Genomic DNA, 18,070 nt, shown 5'->3' with positions numbered 1-18,070 from the left:
GCGTGAAAGTTCTGTTCAGAGGACATATTTTTTGTATTTTTGAAATTTAAGCTTCACTTTTTATTTTGTAATGGGTGGCGTGGTTGCTGAGCTGAATAACCTCTCGCATTGACGGCAAAGTAAAGGTCATTTTCAGTGATTTTCAAAGGCCTACGATTGCTCACTTAACTAGGTGTGGGGTTTTTGACCCGGTTCTTTGAATGAACAATCCTCCCGACCAGTACAGGCTTTTCCATGATCTGCCCTTTTTACAGAAATCGGCATTCTGCCATCCTTAATGAAAACTATAAATTACATCCTACACCCTTAATAATACTAATGCTTACCAAGCTCTGTGACTAACACGGAATGATTGGTTTAAAAAAAAAAAACACCAGAGCTGTTAAAGTGAAGTTTGTCCACCCTGATGCTGTTGTACGACTGATGAAACGTGACGGGAACAAACAGGATGTGAAGGTCACCGGGGACGTTGGTGAAAAGCTTGGCATTTGGCCTCAGCAAAGCACATGTTCACACGCTATAGATTCACACGCTATAGATTCGATTTACACCTGCTTATCCTTCTGTCCATGTCTTCATGTCAACATATATGATAAGGTTCAAACTCTTATCAGATCAATACTGTTGCAATTCGTGGTTAGAACTCATGGACCTTCCAAACCTTGTTTTACTGCAAAGGCTGCACCCTCTCCTTCGACACTTGTATCTATTCAGCTCATGATCAACACAGAAGATACGGAAGGTGTGATACCCTGTGCCCACTGTGTCATGCTCCTCCATGAATAATGTTCAAATGTTTAATCAAAATTATAGCTCCACTTCAAAGTTAAAGCCGGGCTCCACAAGGCCCAAGACTACTGTAGGGTTTTCCTGCCAAAACTTTCCCGATTATTATGCAAAGAAAATGGCTGAAATTGAATTGGATTTTATACCGACCAATCATATTCACACATAATCATATATACTTCAGACAAACTGCACTGAAAAACGAGGCCATACAAAACACAAACTTCTTACTCATCTTTGCAAATGCATGACAGGAAAAATTGCATTTGAGGGTGATGTAACCCACCCTGCATGTCTTTTGGGTTTTCCATGGGTCCAGCACCCTTTGGGACCCGGCCAGATGGACATTTCTTCCCAAAGCAGTTCAGCTGATTTCTCACTTAAAGAATCACCCCGGTAGCCCATTACTCACAGCTCATGGGCACAGATGACTAGTAAACAATGACGTTTGTTTGATGATATAACTCATGCTTCTCCACCACGGGCCTCCTAAGTGACCAAAGCACAGTCACCTAATCGATTTGTCACTACATCTCTCATTCCCTCTTACTGTTCCTCCTGACCAAGGTTCAGAGGAACTTAAACTCATTCACTAAGCACATGTAAACTATGTTAGCAAATAGACATTATCACTCACACAGCAGGGCAGGGGCAAACAGCTCCACGGCCAGGCCAGAATCCACATTATTTAGGCCTACAAATAATTATACCTCACATTTTGTAGAGCTTGAACTGATCAAAATGACAATACATAATTTCAAGGACGAAATAGGAACAATTCTGGCAGAAATATCTGTGGATTCATTTTGGTTTAAGGATTCTATCCACCACATCTAATTTCCAATTGTGCTTTCCAATAGCCAGTTAGCTAAAAGCAGCGCTGCAGGATGTGCTATAGGAAACCACTTCCTAAAGTCATTCCATATAAACTTCTCAGTAATATTTTGATGACACGAGGATGCCAGCATGTGACGACCTCACGTGGACTCAAAGTTGACAGCAACGCAGGAGCGTCACACAAAGTGGCGGCGCAGAGGTTCACACAAACACATTCAGACGCGCGGTCCGATAACCTGGACTATAAAAACAACTTTGAATGCGCCACATTGTCATGCTGCCAGCGATAAATATTTAAGGACATGAAGCTATGTGAATCTGTCATAAAGCCACCTGCAGCACTGTCCGCTAAAGAATGTATTTTTATATCATTTGGAGGCACCCTCCTCATACATTTCAGACATTCTTTGACGGGAAAACACATCTGATCAGACCACTTGTGTGAGAATGAGCCACACTGCAAATCACTGCGAAACTCAAATATTGAGAGTACTGCAGTGACATCACCACCTGTTGCATCAGTAGTCCTTTAAAAAATAACAGAAACACAACGTGTGATACGTGGAAACAGGGGCGAACTTTACAAAGTGTAAGTAGCTGCCGGGGGCCCCAAAAACTAGGGGCCACATGAAGACTGAACTTCCAGAAGTTATATTTAAGGATAGAAGATTATATGATAATTTAAATTATAGCAACGGGTCTGTTATTTGCATTTTTAGAGATGGTTTTCAGGATAGATATAGTTTCCCCCCGTTCCACCTGTAATGGACTATTCCTACTTTGAGACTTTGCACTACCCAGCTTTCTTTTCACACTGGTGTCTAGTGGTGGGCTACTGGTTGTTTTACTGCCAAGAGAACTGGCATGAAGTACCCTAACAGAGGAAGAAAATGACACGAATATACAAGACTAACATTACATCTCCGGTGTCTTTGATACTAGAGTGGTGGACACGAAGTGAACAGACATAGAGAGAACACAATTAAATAAGTGTATTCAAAAATTCAAGACTAACCTTAGCCTCAGAGGTGACGTAAGGCATTGGCTATCCTAGACTACATCCTAGGGCCATGGTAATAGAGGTAATAGGTAAACTACTTAAATTTGGCCAATTAATCCACAGGGGTGATACCCCACTTCCCCCAATCAGTGAATTTTACCAACAGCACTCCTGCCCCCAGCCTGGTCAGTAGGATTTACCACTGCCACCCTGTGTTTTGATTAGGCATCCCCAAGGTACATACTTCCTGTCAGTTTTACAGCTGCCCATGTTATGCGATTCATTTATGGAAAGTTGGTTATTTTGCCTCACAGAAGAATCAAAGTTTTAATTAAACCAGTTATCAGTGTGATAATATTATGTCAGGTCACTCTGTCCCATAGCCTCACCGTGATCAAAGGCTCCTTGCAATAAATGACTGTTTGCTTGCATCTGAATCAAGGTCCTTGTTACTACGGGAAACTCTGAGCCCTCCACCTGCACGGTCCAAGTGTCCTTGAGCCTAGCATGCTAACTCATGGGTGACATATTAACCAGGGTGTGGCATCTCATGGTGTGCTGATAAAAAGGTCAGGCAACGTGGCCTGAGGGATTTCTCTGAAACCACACCAGCATCTCGGTCCACTGGCACTATATAACCATTTGTAGTTCTGTCCTGGGATACACTGACCAGCATTGAATCAGAGCTGGATGTCCACTGTACAGTTCTGTGCCACTCACACATAAATTGCTTCTAAAGTTTTGAATCCAATCTGCTGTTTGTTGTATATTTTTATTATAAAACTCATCCATCTCTTTTCTATACCAGTTCGTCCGGTACAGGGTCATGAGCATCCAGTACTGATCCCAGATGCTATGGGTGCAAGGCAAGGAATTACCCAGGATGGGCCACCGCTGCACACCACACACACTATTCACACCTATGGACAATCTGGCAACTCCAATTAACCTTGCATGTTTTTTTTTGGACTGTGGGGGGAATCCAGAGAAAATCCCATGATGATATGGGGAGAGCATGCAAATTCCATAGACGTGGAGCCAGTGCAGAGAACCCCAACACCAGTCCCAGAGGTGTTCAGGCAACAGGGCTATCCAAGTGCACAACCACACCACCCCTTCATTATAAAACCTTTACTGGTATGACACTGTGGCTCACTGGATGGTCTTGTTTCCTTGTACATTGAGGGTTGGGGAGTTTGAATCCTGCCCCTGCTCTGTGTGTGTGTGTGTGTGTGTGCGCGTGCGTGTGTGTGTGTGTGCGTGTGTGTGTTTGTGTGTTTGTGAAGTCTGCATGTTCTACCGGTGATATCCAAGGTTCCTCCACTACTCTGGTTTTGTAGCAAAGTCCAAAAACAGCCAGTTACACTAAATATTATTCCAAAATTGCCTACACTGTGAAAGCATGTGTGTGCAAGTATGTCACCAACCATATGACGCAGGGATAGGCTCTAGGTCACCCTATCCATGAAAATAAGTTAGAATAAAAAAACCTCATATGAACCTCAGAAATATTAACAGAATTGTTGAGTAACCTATATCAGTGTTTTCCAATCCGGTCCTTGGGGAACCGCAGTTGATCCATGTTTTTGTTCCCTCCAAGTTCCCTGCCAGACAGGCCATATTTTTGTAAAAAAGTGGACCGTCTGTGGATCCCCGAGGATCGGATTGGGAAGCAATAACAATGAGATTCAGAGCAGCAGTGGACAGCCCAGCTTCACAGCCTCACACCCACAAGGTTGGCGGGTCTGCGTGCATTTGTGGAGTTTGTATCTTCTTCCAATACCACATTTCCAATGTTCTCCCACAGTCCAATCCAGGGGTGTGAAACTCCATTCCTGGAGTGCAGGAGCCCTGTGTAGCTTAGCTCGTTTCCTGTTCTATCACACATGATTCAGCTCAAGAGCTGTGTGATAATTAGGCAAGGAGTTGAATCAGGTGTGTTAAATGAGGGGAAACCTAAAAATGTGCAGGGCTCTGGCCCCCAAGACTGGAGTTTGACACCCGTAGTCTAAATACATGCAAGCAAACTGCTTCTCTAAGCTAGCCATATTGTGTTTATGTGTATATGTGTGCATAATATTATAATATAAAAATAATAAATGTAATTTTTTATGCTAGAGAAACAATAATTCAGTAATTTGTCATGGTATGGTTACTATACTCAGTGTATTTTTAGGCATGATTTGTCCCCATTTATAATACGTGTCTCTCCAGTTATTATAATATAATATTTCTATATGTATATACAGTATATCTGTAAACTGGGACATCGCTAGGACTGCCCACCCAATAAATATGCACCAGTGAGTTTCTAAAGTGGGTTCTCTTTCATTTTCATACAAATCAGACCTCACAGTAAAGGCGTAGCCTCTCATTTCATAAATCACATAAGTCACACTACAGTCTCTAAATAAACTAGAACATGCCTCAAGTAGGCTTGCAGTGTTCGTTGTTATATGTTGGAAAGAAATCGTTACTGTCAGGGGTGGACTGGGAATAAAAATTAGCCTAGGGCTTTGTACCCCTCACAGGCCATTGGCGAATGTTGGCGGGGGGCGCGGGGACTGGTTCCCCACATACCCATCGGTCCACCGGGAAAATGCCCCCTATGCCACATTGCCAGTCCAGCCCTGAATAAGGCATTACAGCTAGCAGGTTGTAGTCGGTTTAATAACAACATTTTACAGACGGGACACTGAAATAAAACGGACGCGAGTGGCATTGCAGTGATTTGATGCTGCCGTTAGATGGCAGTACTTATTCACAATTACGGTCGTTTGCCACGACTAGTACGTGTTATTTCGCTCGTTTTTTTTTTATATACGTGCAATTAAACAACAAAACACATACAAAAGCGTAAACTAAGTAATAAGTATATGGCCTAATTATTAACAGCCTGTTAATTTAATATTTAATTAATACATTTAAGTTATTTCATTCAGTAAAAAATAGCATGTTTCCAGCGGTACTGAAGAAGCCACTAAGACAAAGCGGACTTCCTTAATGAAAAATTGTTCAGAAGATCATCAAACCCGTAGCCAGAAACAGATTTCCAGGGGGGACCGGCAACCATACCGATACTCTCTTGGTTAATTTTCTCTGCGTTTTCCTTTAAAAACAAAAACATTTCAGGAGGAGTGGGGGAGGTCAGATAGGCTAGGTCGGTATACGTGCTTTAAATTTATTTAATAAACATTAGAATTAAATTAATAACGAGAAAACACTTAGCACGTATGTATTGTTTAGTCATAGTAAACAATAAGTCATACGTCATCAGCAAAGATAGATGTCGGACAGTAAGTTTTTGGATGTTGCTCCAGCTACCGTCGTCTGGCTCTTTCGCATTACTTGCTTCTCTTTGTCAGCGCCTGCTTGTAGTGTGATCAGCCGGTGAAGGAGTTGCTGAAGATCTTGTTGGTAAAATTCTGTAAAATACACCGATGGAGTGGCAGAAAATGATACATGCTTACGTCACATTTAAAGAGACCTGCGACAAGCAACAATTATGAAGTATCATGATAATTTCGTGGTTGAATAACTACACAGTACATTTCTACCTGCTCTGTAAAGTGTAGATGACTCATAGCTGGGCTTGGTTTTACCCTGTTGGTGCACTCTGATTGAGTCTGACCTAAGGCCATAACTTTGGGTTGAGCACTGGGGGGGTTGAGGTCTCCAGTCATTTAAGTGGAGACATGATTAATGTGTGGGTTGTATTATCCGGTTTTGATTATTTAAGTCCATGGATGCCACCATACTGTTCAGAGCACGTACGGAGTACAGGAGTGAGTCTCCCAGGTTTTGGCTCAGCCTCCGTAGAGGTAAGTGCACTAATCACACAACAGCCTTTTGTGGAGTTATTTAAAAAAAGAAACTGAGTGAATTAGAGTTTCTCTCCCAGACCGATATCTGTTGTTTAAGTCACCCAAATGATGGAGAAAGGGACAAACGGGTGCAGTATAATTATGCCTGTCTGTCTGTCTGTCTGTCCATCCGTCCATTCCATCCATCCATATCTGTATACCCAAATGCACACTCTCCTTTTCTGCTTTACTCCTGTATTTTGTTTACGGACCCATATCGCCAGCCGAGCAGTATTAATATGTCTTTGTCTGCCTTGGTCCTAGGACCACCTGGAAGCATAGGAGAGAAGCTGCGCAGTATTGGACTGTTTTTTCGCCTTGGCACAAGTTAGTAGTGGGAGACAAGGAGTATCAGTTCTACCAGGTGAGATTCACAGGGGGTGGGATGTGGCGTGGCTCGGCGGGCTAAGTCTCTGTGCCTGTGATCGGAATATCGTCGGTTTGAGGCCCGGCCTTCGGAAGTACAGTCACATGTCTGTGAGTCCCCAAGCAAGGCCCTTAACCCCCCAGCTCCAGGGGCACCACACATTGGTGACCCTGTGCTGTGACACTCCCCCTTCCCCAGATCTATGGAGAGCAAGATGGAGCAGGCGAAGAGAAGAAATCCAATGTACTCGTACTTGTGCAAATGGCAAATAAAGGATTATCATTTACAATAAATTAACACTATGGGCCTCTTACGTCACCCATTTCCGTGTGTGCCGACCTGCATGAAACAGAACTTTAAAATAATTCGACTGAAAAAAGAACCACAAACTGCGGATACATTGGTTGAATAAAAACCTGTTAGAGAATCAGCATTGCTGAAATGCATAGACACATCGGGCTGTTAAGGTTTGCTAGTGTTTTTCTCATGCATTACTTTATGCCTCTGCTCTCAGATCGTTCCAGCAAGTTTGTTTTCAGCTTTCATCAGTTGTGGTGCTGAATCAATTAAACTTGAATGAGGAAGGATTATATCAGTGCCTGTTACTGGATGGCAACAACAGGGCTTTGGCCAGCTTGAAGTACCTGCTGACTGGTGAGGTCACCATCCAATTTACATTCAAGCTGTGTTTGGCCCAATTCTAAAGTAATGGTTGTCCGACGGTAGTGTCTCCTCTGTCTCTTTTCAGACAAACCTTTACCCCCAACCGGCAGCAAACCTGCGCCCACGCTTCCCACACTTCCTCCCGGTGTCAGCAGCAGCCTCCCTCATGCGTTTCTCAGATACTTTATTGTTGCACTTGTTGGCACAGTAACTGGTCTGTGACTGGTTGCAGCTATGACATAGCAGCAGCTGTTGGGTGCTATTCATGGGGAAAACAACAGAAAAACAGAGATACTGATGCGTGCCCATAAAATAAAGAGTGACATAATCTAATTATTCCCGAGTAGAAATATTTGGGCAAGCCAGTATCTTAGGGGTTATGTTACCTGTGAGTTTCTCAATCAGTGGGCTTTGTCTGAGAGCAGGTTGAGTCTAACAGATCAAACTGCAGTTTCTTTTTGAGGTTTGCACTTGTGATCTGTAAACTTCATATAGTGTTGGGGAGGAAACAAATACTATTCATAACTAATGATCCTGGAACCATATATACAATAAACTGCCAAAAGAAAAGAAAAACAAAGAAATAAGAAATATAAAATGTTTCGAGCAGGTGTTTCTGCATCGGCATGGTTAATGATTAATTAAGCACTTAACCTCACATGACACTTTACATCATGTATAAGCAGCCCAGAAGGGCAGAATTGCCCATTATTTTACTTACCAACTGGAGAAGAGAAGCCAGTGGCTTTAAGGGAAGAGTGATAGTTGGGACACTTTTGTCAAGATCTCCAGTTATTAAGATTGTTTTTGGTTGCATAAACCCATTATTACATCTAAAAATGTACTTTACCTGTGAGTAAAGTGGTACAAAGATCTCAAACCGCAGTCTTCTGAGCAGTGGAAAACTATGTTCAGATGAGTCATCCTCTGCCCTGTTCTCAACTGGCGGACAAGCAAATGTGCAGTGCACTGAAAAAATAAAAATTTGCAGGCTTGAGCTCTTGTTCTTTCTGTGAAGGACTCTGCTGTAGTGTGGGGTGCATGATCATTGGACTATTATTAATGTACATTACACTTATATTTATTTAATTTGCCACTTTATATTATAGTGCATGATGACAGTTGACTGAGTGTGTTGATTGGCTGGAGAATGCATGGGAGGAACATACTTCCTGCCTTCAAAGTCTGTGGTTAAGAAGCTGATATAGATGTATGGCAGCTGGTTGGTCTTTCCGGTACCTGCAAAGGGAAGGTCAGATGCCAGTGACTCACCTGGCCCAAGAAATGTGCTCCCCAAGGCTGACACTCAGTGTAGCACAAAGCATTGCGTAACCTGTGGCAGTTTTAAGGAAAGTGTGTTGGCGGGACTGCGACTTTGACGAGTGAGAACCATCTGCCCCCTGTTTCCTGACGCATGGGGGGCTGACACTGTAGGCAGCCAAGTGTAAAAGATAGAATTGGCAAATTGGTTAGAAAATTGTATGTGTGTGTGGGGGGGGGGTGTTAAAGGCTGTTCTGTTAGGGTTTTGTCTTTGCTAATGCAGAATTAAGTTCCAATAAACAGCTAAATTGTGTGTCCTTCCATGTAAGCTAGTAGATTATCTAAGCTGGTTATGATAACTATTAATAAAGGCCAATCAAACTGGAAAGGAAACATGTTCGTATAGCCTAGCACTGAAATGGGACCAGAGGCAGGTTTCGAAGAAGAGGAGGAAGGCAGAAAAGCTGATGATGGAGAGGAGGAGGCTGCTGGATTGAGGAGCAAACGCTGGGATAAGAAAAGAGCAGCCTTTGTTTAAAAACTAAAATTTTTTATAAAATCCTATAAAACCTTCAATGCCTGAAAGGTGTCTCTGGTCTATCATTCGTTTATGGGCTGATAGACGTCTTCTGACTCCCACAGTCAGGGGCACAAAAAACTGTTCCAGAAATGATCTTAGTCACCACGATAGTTGTGCATCGGGAAGTCATAGGTAGCTGTATCTGCTGTTTGTATGCATTTTTAATTTGTAGGCAAACATTTTTCACTTATGAGGCCATAATATCAAATCAATGGTTTCAAATAAGAATTAACTGTTATACCGATTGTAGTATTTAGCTTTAAAAAGGCTTTGCGGTAAATCTCATTGTATTTCTTATCGGCACATTTGGAGAGAAAATAAACCTCAGCAACATCTGTGCTAACATTTGTACACTTATTTTAGCTACTGTAATGTTAGATTCAGGCACCCCAGGGCAATATGACTATATGTAATAATAGCTACGATGAAATAAAACCCCTGTTCAACCGCATGTCTGAACTCTACACTTGTAGTATTTGTACAGTGGCTACAGACTGACATAGCATTAACTATTTTCTTTTGAATTGCAGTTTTTCATTTAAAGGTACTTGCGGGTTTCCTTTTATAGATTTTGGTTTAAGTAATGGAAAGGCATTCTCATACTCTCTCATAATGATGTTGATTTTTGTCCAACGGTGCGCCACTATATTTCAGTATTTTACAATACTAATATGTAATACAACATAATCACTGTATGTGATTATTGAAATTGGCTAGTAAATATGACAGATTCTGATATTTATTTCTAAATTAGTGTGTGTGTAAATAGGCATTACTATATATTTGTTATCAATGGAAGCATTTTTAAAGTAAAAATGTTATTGAAATTAACACACCTAAATATTACAATAAGCATTTTTGATATTATGTCTGCATGACTTTAGGGAGATAAAATGATGGCTTTTGGTTGTGAATTTTTTTTTCTCTTTTCCTTTATGCACTATCTGTACAAGTATCTGTCACTGTGTACAGTACATGACATAAAATCGTTCCGACCAGCTACTAATCATGTGACTCCTGTTTCCTCCTGTCATTCAACCTCAATCAACTATACGCAACGGCTACATCCTGTCACCCAAACCTCAGCCCACATCCATGCACTCCTCACACCTAGAAAATATTTGGTCTTCTATAAACTGTTTTTAGACTTTTAATCTACCTACAAACTGAACTGTAGGCTGTTGTCCTCTTTGAAGATCTTTCAGTGAGCTACAGCTGATGTTCAAACTTTGTCTAAAAGCTATTTCAGTTGTATTACATGTAATACTGGAATGAAACTGTAATATAAAAAAATAAAGGAATGAGGCTTTTTGAACGTCCAGCTGTGACAAAATCAGAAGGGGGGAATTTAAATGCCCCAAAAGGAAAGCAGAAGGAATATTATTGAAATTCCACTGAAAATATGGATTGGGGGAATGAATCACCAAGGAAGGAAAAAAGAACAGTGGGAGAAAAGAATGAGTGCTTATAGCGCGAGGAATGAGGTTTGGGAGACTGAGCAGAGAAGGATGTGCTTGATGTTTGCGCTCTGAGTTCGCATTACAGAAGAGGGGAAGTAGGGGACAAGAAAACGGCAATGTGGGATGGTTTGCCGAGGGTGGGGGTGGATGCGGTGGAAAGTGGGGGGGGCGGAAAGGCAGTTCTAGGGAAAGCGAGTAAAGCGAGTACGACAGATGACTGAAGTGGGGAGAGATTAAATTAATACAAAAGGGCAGAGCGGTCATGCAGGCACGCGCAGGCAGGCAGACAGAGAGAGAACACATGGGCAGACAGAGAGGCTTTGGGGATTTCTGACAAACGTGGCAGACACATGAATTGCTGATATACTGGAATCGATTTCACACTGAATAAAAATACGTACAGAAAACACATAACTGCGAATAAAAGATGATGATATGATCAATACCATTATCTCATTCGGCATCAGCTAAACTAAACCCTATTTTAATGTATTTGTTCTGAACACATTATCATATGGGGGCTCTCATCTTGCCTGCTTTAATGTGAATATAATGAATATAATCTTGTTTTGTATCTTGAATTCGTGCTGCAGTCCTCGTTATGGTACTTACGGTTCCTTTATGAATCCCTGGTTTGCTTTTCCAGTCCCACTATCATGGAAACTGCATTCTTTGCAGTACTAATTAGGGTTATTGTGCTGTTGTTATCACACAACAAAAAGGGTGGGAGATTGACCTCAGACTAGCTAATGAAGTAAATATTTGATGAGGCAAAGTAGAAAGAGGAAATTCTAATTGTGTTGGGGAGTGAGTGAACCACACTCCTATATTCATTCTCTTTCTAAAAATACCAGATTATTTCGTCATTGAAAGTTTAATTCGTTCCTTTTTATCCCATTTAAATTATATTTCCTGGAACTAGAGTAAAGCACGTAACTTATAAACGGGATTGGACCTTATATCAAAAATATGGGGATGCAATAATTTTTGGGGTCACACTTTGGGGTGACTCATTATGCGGTCCACTGAAACAATTATTCGTAACGAAAACTAAAATATAATCTTATCTAATATTGGTAATCCCCCCGCGACCCAGTAGGATAAGCAGTTTGGAAAATGGATGGATGTATAATATTGGTAATTCTTCCCTCACTTTAGAAGACAAATAAATTTAACGCAAACCTGGAGGAGTAAGAGGAAATCGGAGTAGGACGCAAATGATGGGAAATGATGCCGTTCTGACCCAGCAGTATTGATAATTAATACACATAAATAATCACACAACTAATACACATACGGATGAATCAGCTCTGATTCAGTGGGGTTCGAAAAACGGAGTGATATGGAAAAATCCACACTAAGGCACACGCAGCGCAATAAAACTTCGAGTGAAAGTACTGCTGCCTGCCCTACGAATAACGTCATGTGAGCGTAAACACGGGGTAACCCCCCTCCCCCCATAAAGCACCACTTGCGGACGTGAAAACAGAGTGCCTACGTCGTTAACCATATATGGTGCTCCGGTAACAGGCACATGGGCCATATATGGCGTTTCCGTTGGTGACGTTTTTCCTCGAGGTGGAAAACCGGGGAGGGCTCCTACACGTAATTTTTAGTACAAAAGCTCGTGGTCCGCCCCTCACTATCAGTCTTACAGCTGTTGACAATAATTGATGAAAAAAATATATTTAAGTAAACTGAATGGAAATAAATATGCAACGGATATTCTTTTAATGTAAATTACATGATATAATCAAACAAATTAAAATTAACGAATATTAATTAAGCTCAGAAACTAAATCTATTGTTTAAAAACTTTTTTTTTTGGAATAATCATCCTTAGAGGAAAACGCATTAACATAAAATACTACAACCCTATTTAATTCCAACCGAAAAAAATGGGCAATACAGATTTGCTGGAAATTTGTGGTAATGAGTTGGTACAAGTTCTGCGCACACACTCGGAGCGCTTCACTTCGGGTGGTTGCGTGGTGCTGGACTGCAGACCTTTTCTCTCCTATTCCCGGGCTCATATATGTGAATCACGGAACGTCAACTGGAACTCCATGCTCAGGCGAAGATCCAAAACCTCTGTCGTCAGTCTGGAGTGGTTGCTGCCGGACAGGTCGTTGCTGAGTCGGCTGCGCGCCGGAGAATTCTCGTCCGTGATAGTCCTCGACGAGGACAGCCGATCCATCGGTGACTTGAAAAACGAGAGTCTGGCCAGTATGCTGCTTGCAGCACTTCAAGCTGAGATTGAACCGGGTACCACTCAGATCTGCTTTTTACAAGGTACAATTCATTTCAAGGTTCCATGACAGCAAACTAGCGAAATTAAAATTAACAAATTAACTTAATTAAATGAAAGCCAGAAAAATGTTTGCTTTAGTGTTGTTTAAATAGTCTCATTTGTAAATTATGCATATAAACATAATACAATATAAATGTCTGACTTGTTATTCATGCCCGTTGGGAGCTCTGTTCATTATATTAGTTTGTTTTTACTATGCTCGTTTTTCAAATTTAAGATTACCATGCCAAGAACTGGTGGTTTAATAATATCTTGTACAACTGACACGTTCCGTTTATTCCAGGCGGATTCGACAGTTTCTCTGCCACATATCCAGAGCTGTGCGTTACCGCATCGGTCGACTGGGGCAAACAGCCTTCCTTTAGGGACCCCGAACACGGCTTAAACGGAAGGACTACTCCATTGTATGACCAGGTGAGAGACAGGGGGGCAGGGTTATGGCAGAGTTCTAATTTTACTACTCGCTGAATTATCAATCAACGCGAAATGACGTTTAATTTAAACCATTATTTTTCCTCTTTTGATTTTGATCGATTTGCATTTACAAGGATTGTCTAAGAATTTTAAAAAGCCATTTTGGGTTACTTGAATGCAAATTTAAAAATGAATAAAAATTGGTGGGAAACTTTAGGGTTTCTTCTCTTAATTTCCGTAGTTGTAAAGGTTGACTGACTGCAATAAAATGTCCTAGGAAGTAGGCCTAAGTCTTGTTGTCTTTGACGGACAGGATGGTCCAGTGGAGATTCTGCCCTTCCTGTTTTTGGGTAGCGCCCATCACTCCTCCCGACGGGAGACCCTGACAGAGCGTGGCATCACAGCCGTACTCAACGTGTCCTCGTCCTGCCCCAACCTGTTTGAGGCTGAGCTCCGCTACATGACCTTGCGTGTTGAGGACAGCTTGGCGGCAGACATCCGCGCCCGCTTCCCAGAGGCCATCTGCTTTATCGGTGAGCTGCAGCCTGTCGCCCGACCCCCTGGCATGGGGTTACGCCCACTAGAGGCAGAGGGCAGTCGTTGCGGATCGAGTTCGGTAGCCTGAGGGGTACCCTTATCGAGTCCAATACAGATTTTGCACCCTCAGACTGAGTATGACATCATCACTGACCTGTTTCAGTAAATTTTCATCTGTAAAAAACTGTACACAACTGTGAAAATAACACATGTACTGAACATCAAATTATGTTTTAAAAACTAAGCATCCAAAGCCGCCGTTGAGTAATGAGGTAGCATAGCATGTAACTCAGACAGAAGCGGCTCATGTCGTCCAGCATTGCAGTTAAGTTTAACTTTGGTTCACCCCCGCAGACTCCGTGAAGGAGAGTGGAGGGCGAGTCCTGGTGCACTGCCAGGCCGGCATCTCGCGCTCGGCGACCATCTGCCTGGCCTACCTGATCCATTCCCGCCGCGTGTGCCTCAACGAAGCCTTCGACTTTGTGAAGAAGCGAAGACAAGTCATCTCACCGAACCTCGCCTTCATGGGACAGCTCATGCAGTTTGAGACGGACGTTTTGTGCCACTGAGCGGGGCAAGGTGGACGAACGGATGGATATATATATATATATATATAAATGGACTATATCTTGAAGGCTTCACAGCATTTAGATGTAGGTTGGACGTCTGTGTGCCCTCTGTTCTGTCCCGACAATGGTGGCTGTTTCTCTATTCTTTCTTTTCGTTCTTGACTCCTGGCTCCTGTCAGTAGTGACACTACCTTTTGCCTGAGCTAAATGACTAACAGAGTTTAACATCCCTGTCTTCTATGGATTCACATCAGGACTTAAAGAGCAGCCTGGTGCTGGAGAAGGTAAAGGTGTCTGTGAAAATGCACCTAGATGCTGCACTCTTGCAGTTGCACTTTTATTTCTTTTTTAGTTTTTGCTTTAATCCATTTTTTTTCCAAGACAAGCAATAGTGTGTGTGTGTGTGTGTGTGTGTGTGTCTGCGTGGCTGCTGGTTTGTGTACAGAGGGCTATTCTACCAAAATAATCAATACAAAACTACAGTCTTTCCATGGATTTAGGTGATAAGTAGTGGCTTTTTTCACGGTCATTACATTTTGCACTAGAAAACAAGGGGAAAAAGCCATATCCCTGAATATAATGGAGCATTTCAAAATATTTGTGTACATTCAACGTTGTTTCCATTGCACTGCACTTTATAAGTGGAAATTCAAAACGCTGGTCGACTACTGTTGTTTATTCCTATAGAATAAAAGATCATTAATTTATGGAAAATAATCTTTTCTGCTTTTTCTCTTCTGTAGCTTTGCTAGTCATCATTACTTAAAATATTACTCATGTTTTTTTCCCCGGAGTTAGTCATGCATTTGAACTGATGTAGGTTACAAACACAGGGTTATTTTAGCTTTCATTACATGTTTCATAGCACCAGACTCAAGTGAACAAAGCACTAATTGCATTTAAAATGTAGTGGGTTGACATTAAGTCTTTATTACTGCCTGAATGCGTACAGTCATACTTTGGAATTTGACTGAGAACACACACTTAAACAGAGGAATGAATATTTCTTGTAATTTAAATCAAATTCTATCTGCATATAGTATTTATTTACAACACGTAGTATTTAATACACCTGGTCTGTTCACCAGACTGATATACAAAATATTATGCCTTATTTTGGTAAAAAATTAAACAAAAGACTAAACGTAATAAGGAAACTTTGGATCTATAGAGACTAGCTATTCTAAGCATTTGTGACTCTAACAAATTAACAAATGACACTCAAATTGTTTTACAAGCTATAAGAATCCTTTGCATTTCAAGTGAGGTTTCGTTTTATTCATCAGTTCTCTCTTAAACTCTGCCACACTCTTAAAACCATCACTCTGATGTCATGACGCCATCTTGGAGGCCAGTGTCTCCCATTTTGGGCCAATAGCAGACATGAGCACAGGTCTGAGATGATCCGAATCACACCTTGTGTGTACTGCTGATGGTTTACACACATTCTCATAAAGCTCAGAAAGGTTTCAGCTTTTAAAAGTCCCAAAAATTCTCCGTGTGGGCGCCTTCTGTCCCTGTTCCTTGTATTCGGTCCATGTTTGGCCAGCAGAAGAAGCATCTCCTTCTTGTATCCCCTTAGCACAAGTGTGTCCACCAGTTGTCTTGGGTTACTGTGTAGCTCAGCAGGTTGGGTGTGCACGGCTTGGTAGCTGTACCCTCCAGTCAGAACCCAGCTTCTTCTGCTTATTTGGACTGACTGTTTTTTTTGCTTCCCTGGTGTTGTTATCTTCTATCTTATGCTTGGTATTTGGTCTCTTGTATTACTTGTTTTCGTTTTTACTCCTCGTGGTCCCAGTGCTTTGTGGTTTTCCCTCTGCATTCATGTTTTGTTAATAAACCCCAGTTGTCCAGCCTTATTTCTTGTCCGTCACAAAAAAGGACTTTTAAGGAATCAGTACAATCCAACGCAAACAAATACTGACTTGGAAAATGATCATCTTAAGAGACATCAAGAAATATACATTTATACTTTAACGATTAAGATTATTTTAAAAATGCATCTACTGAATAATCTGTATTATTTGGGTAATTTCATGTATCGCGTTGCTATGAATAATAACTAATATTCTCCACTTCCGGTTCATGTTAAACAGCCCTCTGATGTCAATTATGTAACATCCCAGGTCACGACAGCACCGCACGCCATCGCTGTTCAGTTTGCTTACTACACACTTGCTCGGTGCGGCTTAGTGAAACCTGATCATACGTCTGATGAACTGTAAAGAGGAAACACACATTAAAGGGGAATTTATCTTCCCCATTTGAGTGTTACAGTAGTTATGCCTAAAATGGATTTTTTGAGCCGTTCTGTCACCACACACGTCACGGCTCCCCGAGATTGGTGCACCCTGGTAAAGTCATATGGATTTTTACATTTTTAACAGGCGGCACACGTTGTTAAATGGTATTACTAAGAACCCCTAAGCACATGGCAATATATGTTTCATTATTATGTAATTTATTTCCAGAATTGTCTCGTTAGGTAAAACCCTAAATAAAACTGATAGATGTAGCTGCCTGGAATTTCCAGTTTTTTCATGACACATTCTATACAAACGAAAACATCAAGACAAATTTGGCTGCATGGATGAAAAGAATAGGGCAGGCCACGCTTTCTCTCTCAATAAAATTTAATTATTTTTTTGTTAACAACATCCGGACAGAATATGGTAACAATAGCTATACAACGTCTGTCGGTATAAATAATCTTTAAAATGTTGTCCATTAAAACAATTAAGTAACATTGTTTCAGAAATTTCATCGCGTAATTTACACGTAATGCGTCATGTAGGATAAGATATTAAAAGACTCATGGAACACATATTGTAAATAACATGACAACGTGAAAGTAATGTTGGATTATCAGGCAGGTTACGCTGGGTGGCGGTCAGGTGACCGTTTCCCTTCACTTCGAGGTGTTATAAACAGGATATGTATTTAACATCAGATAGGTCTGATGGCGTCATCTTGCGCTCTTTATTCCATCTGGCGGCTGCACATTGTTTTCCTCTTGCGGTTTGCGATATTATTGCTCTCAGCGCCGTTTCCTTCTCTTTCTTCACAAACGAAGATTACTGTATGTACTCATTTTATTTGCCGAAATAGTTAAAACGGACTTTTGAGTTTAATTTAATCGTCAAGACGGAATAGGCCTGTTTTTCTCTTTGTAAATATATTATGTTTTTAATCATTAATAAAAAATTTCTTTTATAAAAACGAAGTTTCAGATTTTTTAAATACATTTAAAATCACATGCCCATAACAATTGTTGTTCTAATTTGAAAATGTTCATATGTTCAAATGTTCTAATGTTTGCATTGTGTTTTGTGGTTTGTGTTTACGAATGCCAGACGCTGTCGTTCCTGTTCTCAGCTGCTCTACCTTAAATAGTAAATGTCCACAAGATGGCAGTGTCTATA

At 41.2% G+C, this 18,070-nt stretch overlaps 1 protein-coding gene and 1 long non-coding RNA gene across 2 annotated transcripts; both read left to right on the top strand.

The window, feature by feature from the left end:
* The first annotated feature begins 6,317 nt into the window (after nt 1-6,317).
* LOC125717916 (uncharacterized) lies at nt 6,318-8,332 on the top strand. Its single transcript, XR_007384704.1, has 4 exons — nt 6,318-6,444; nt 6,751-6,850; nt 7,368-7,507; nt 7,602-8,332. It is a non-coding gene; the product is annotated as an uncharacterized LOC125717916 (long non-coding RNA).
* Nucleotides 8,333-12,469: 4,137 nt separating this feature from the next.
* dusp2 (dual specificity phosphatase 2) lies at nt 12,470-16,507 on the top strand. Its single transcript, XM_048990906.1, has 4 exons — nt 12,470-13,109; nt 13,412-13,542; nt 13,856-14,075; nt 14,434-16,507. Exons 1-4 carry the CDS (start codon nt 12,716-12,718, stop codon nt 14,646-14,648), a joined length of 960 nt encoding a protein of 319 aa, XP_048846863.1. The 5' UTR covers nt 12,470-12,715; the 3' UTR covers nt 14,649-16,507.
* The last annotated feature ends 1,563 nt before the right edge of the window (nt 16,508-18,070 follow it).

The sequence above is a fragment of the Brienomyrus brachyistius genome, chromosome 2 (assembly GCF_023856365.1).
Source record: "Brienomyrus brachyistius isolate T26 chromosome 2, BBRACH_0.4, whole genome shotgun sequence".
NCBI classification, from domain to species: domain Eukaryota; kingdom Metazoa; phylum Chordata; class Actinopteri; order Osteoglossiformes; family Mormyridae; genus Brienomyrus; species Brienomyrus brachyistius.
This window is presented reverse-complemented; position numbering and strand designations above follow the sequence as displayed.

Excerpts from the sequence above, each read along its gene's own strand:
- dusp2 (XM_048990906.1), top strand. The coding sequence starts at position 12,716 with ATGGGCAATACAGATTTGCTGGAAATTTGTGGTAATGAGTTGGTACAA. Across the intron at positions 13,543-13,855 it reads CTACTCCATTGTATGACCAG|GATGGTCCAGTGGAGATTCT; the intron begins GTGAGAGACAGG and ends TTTGACGGACAG. Across the intron at positions 14,076-14,433 it reads AGAGGCCATCTGCTTTATCG|ACTCCGTGAAGGAGAGTGGA; the intron begins GTGAGCTGCAGC and ends TCACCCCCGCAG.